A 2,509-nucleotide genomic window follows, 5' to 3' on the forward strand; every position below is an offset into this window, starting at 1 on the left:
ACCAATTTTTGGAGGTCATTTACTCAGCGTTAGCCAAGCTGATTTCCACAGTCTGTTCTGCACAGTGGCACCTTCAAAATGAAGCTTGTTCAGTGCAGCATATTTAAGTAACATGGACTATAACTGGGGTATTACAGGGCAGAACACATATTCTAGGAGACAACAATCCAAATGAAAGTGTGAAATTAGTGATGAGATCCCACCATGGTTTGCCATTCCTGTGCAGAACCCAAGTGAAGCTCTCTTGTCCCTCGAGGCACATCTCCTTGATGAAACTGTGTAGTCCTTGGGCTTAAGGCTAAGAGACAAGAAGGGCAGGAGGGAAGAAGCAGTTTCCATGACAAATCTCCATCTTACACATTTAGCAAGGACACAGCACAGGATTTGTGCACAGCACAGACACAGTTCTGCCTCTCTCCCTCCCCTGAGTGCCCATAGCAGAGGTTCCTGACAGAGCAGCCCCAGAACAGGCCATACATTAAGGCAGATCCTCCAAATCTTAGAAGTGAAGGTGCTGCAGCACTGCAGGAAGCAGGGACTTGTTTCTGCCTCTCCTGTTGTCAGGATGCCTCTTCTGGGAGACACATCTGAGGCTGTGCCTGCCTTACAGAGCCTGCCAGCAAAATTGTTCCATTAGAGGGGTAAGAAAAGGTTCTTCCCACTGCCTTGGGGTAGCACACCTACACCCCACCATGAATTTGGTGGCACAAACAGGTCCATCACCCCAGCACAGTGGCAGCTATGCCCTCACAGCTGGGTTAGTACCCAAGTGCTTATGAGCAGAGGAGAGTCCCACAGTGAGGCACCAGGGACCCCAGAGCATCCCTGGAGAGCTGTTCTGTCACTCATACAGGGGTCAGCAATGGAGAATGAACTGGGCCAGGATTACCAGCAGTGATAAATGCAGGGAGAACCACAGCTGCTGCAGCCTCCTTCCATTTCTAATTAGCTTTGTGCCCAGCTTTTAAAAGGCAGAAACCAAAACTGGTCATAATATCCCAGATTACTCTTTCCACTAGCTTTTACAGAAGAGAAATTCCTTCCCAACATCAGTGTTTTAACACACATGCATAAGTTTGACATGCTTCAGCACTGCCTGTCCAATGATTCAGATCCTTTTCAGGCTGGAATCTCTTCAGCTGTGTGAAAGCTCTATGGCCTGACACATGTTCTTTGTTTGCTGCTCTATCAGCCTATGCTGCCTGCACATTCTATCAGTGTTTTGTTCCCAAGTACTCAGTTAATAGAACAGCACACGTTAGTTGGAATGCCTCACACTCACTTCAGGTGCCACAACTCTCACAGGGTTTAGCTGTCAGGTGGGATGAGGTTTGGGAGAACATAAATGTTAGAGCTCGGGGCAGGGAACATTCCTTCTGAAAATCAACAGAAGATTCAGCCTTAAACCCTGGAAGTGCTCTGGCTGCAGGTCACACAGTTTCAGCTGCTACAACAACTCAATACAGCAGTCCTGTCCTGTCCTCTCCATTTACATGGTGCCACAGGGCCACCAGCATGAGGGACACCTCAGCCCCCCAGAGTAGCCACAAGGGAAGTGGCAGAGCAGCCAGACTGGGGCATATCAGGCTATGTGGTAAAAAAAAAAAAAAAAAAAAAAAGAAAGAAAAAAAAAAGGGTGAGGTGTCCCTGCAGGGTACAGGAACCCTCCCAACACCAACACCCTTCCCATGGGGGTGCAGGTGAGGAGTTGCAGGCAAGCTGTGGCCATGGGGCAGCAGGCTGAGCTCAGTCCGGCTCTGGGGCTCAGTCCGGTTCTGGGGTGACCGGCTGGGCTCAGTCCGGCTCTGGGGCTCAGTCCGGCTCTGGGGTGACCGGCTGGGCTCAGTCCGGCTCTGGGGCTCAGTCCGGCTCTGGGGCTCAGTCCGGCTCTGGGGCTCAGTCCGGCTGGGCTCAGCCCGCGGCGCTCTCGGCGCTCCGGGGCTCGCAGCCCGGGCCCAGCTCGCAGCCCGGGCCCGGGGTCACTCGTGCGCCACGCGCTCCAGCGCCACGTAGAAGCTGTCCTTGTCGTCCAGGCAGTGCCAGCCGATGGGCCCCGCCTCGCAGTCGGCGCACACCAGGAACTTGACGTTGCCCACGTCGCGGGTGAATCCCACGTTCTCGAAGGAGAACATGTCGCGCACCAGCCAGTGCTCCCGCAGCACGTCCCCGCCGCCTCCCGCCGCCGCCGCCGCCGCCTTCTTCCTCATGGCGGGCAGGAGCAGCTGCGGAGACACGGGGCCGTCACCGCCCGGCCGGCACCGCCCGCCCCACCCCCGAACGCCCCGGTACCTCACGGCGGGCGAAGGTGGCGGCGCCGGGCAGCAGCACCCGGGAGCCGCAGCGCTGGCACAGCACGGCCCGCAGGTTGCGGCCCTGCGCGCACACGAGCCCGGCCGAGCCCGGCGCGGCCGCAGGAGCAGCGGGGGGGGAAGGCGGAGGCGCCGCCGGCTCCATCTCCGCGCAGGGCGCCGCCATGGCGAGGGGCGGGGCGCCGGCGTGACGTCAGACG

At 57.1% G+C, this 2,509-nt stretch overlaps 1 protein-coding gene across 1 annotated transcript; it reads right to left on the bottom strand.

Moving 5' to 3' along the window:
* On the bottom strand, positions 1-2,509 carry RABIF (RAB interacting factor). The gene is made up of 2 exons (XM_079327211.1): positions 2,290-2,509; positions 1-2,222 (listed from the first exon to the last, which is right to left on the bottom strand). Exons 1-2 carry the CDS (start codon positions 2,473-2,475, stop codon positions 1,980-1,982), a joined length of 429 nt encoding a protein of 142 aa, XP_079183337.1. The 5' UTR covers positions 2,476-2,509; the 3' UTR covers positions 1-1,979.

The sequence above is a fragment of the Erithacus rubecula genome (assembly GCF_903797595.1).
Source record: "Erithacus rubecula genome assembly, chromosome: 26".
Classification (NCBI taxonomy): Eukaryota; Metazoa; Chordata; class Aves; order Passeriformes; family Muscicapidae; genus Erithacus; species Erithacus rubecula.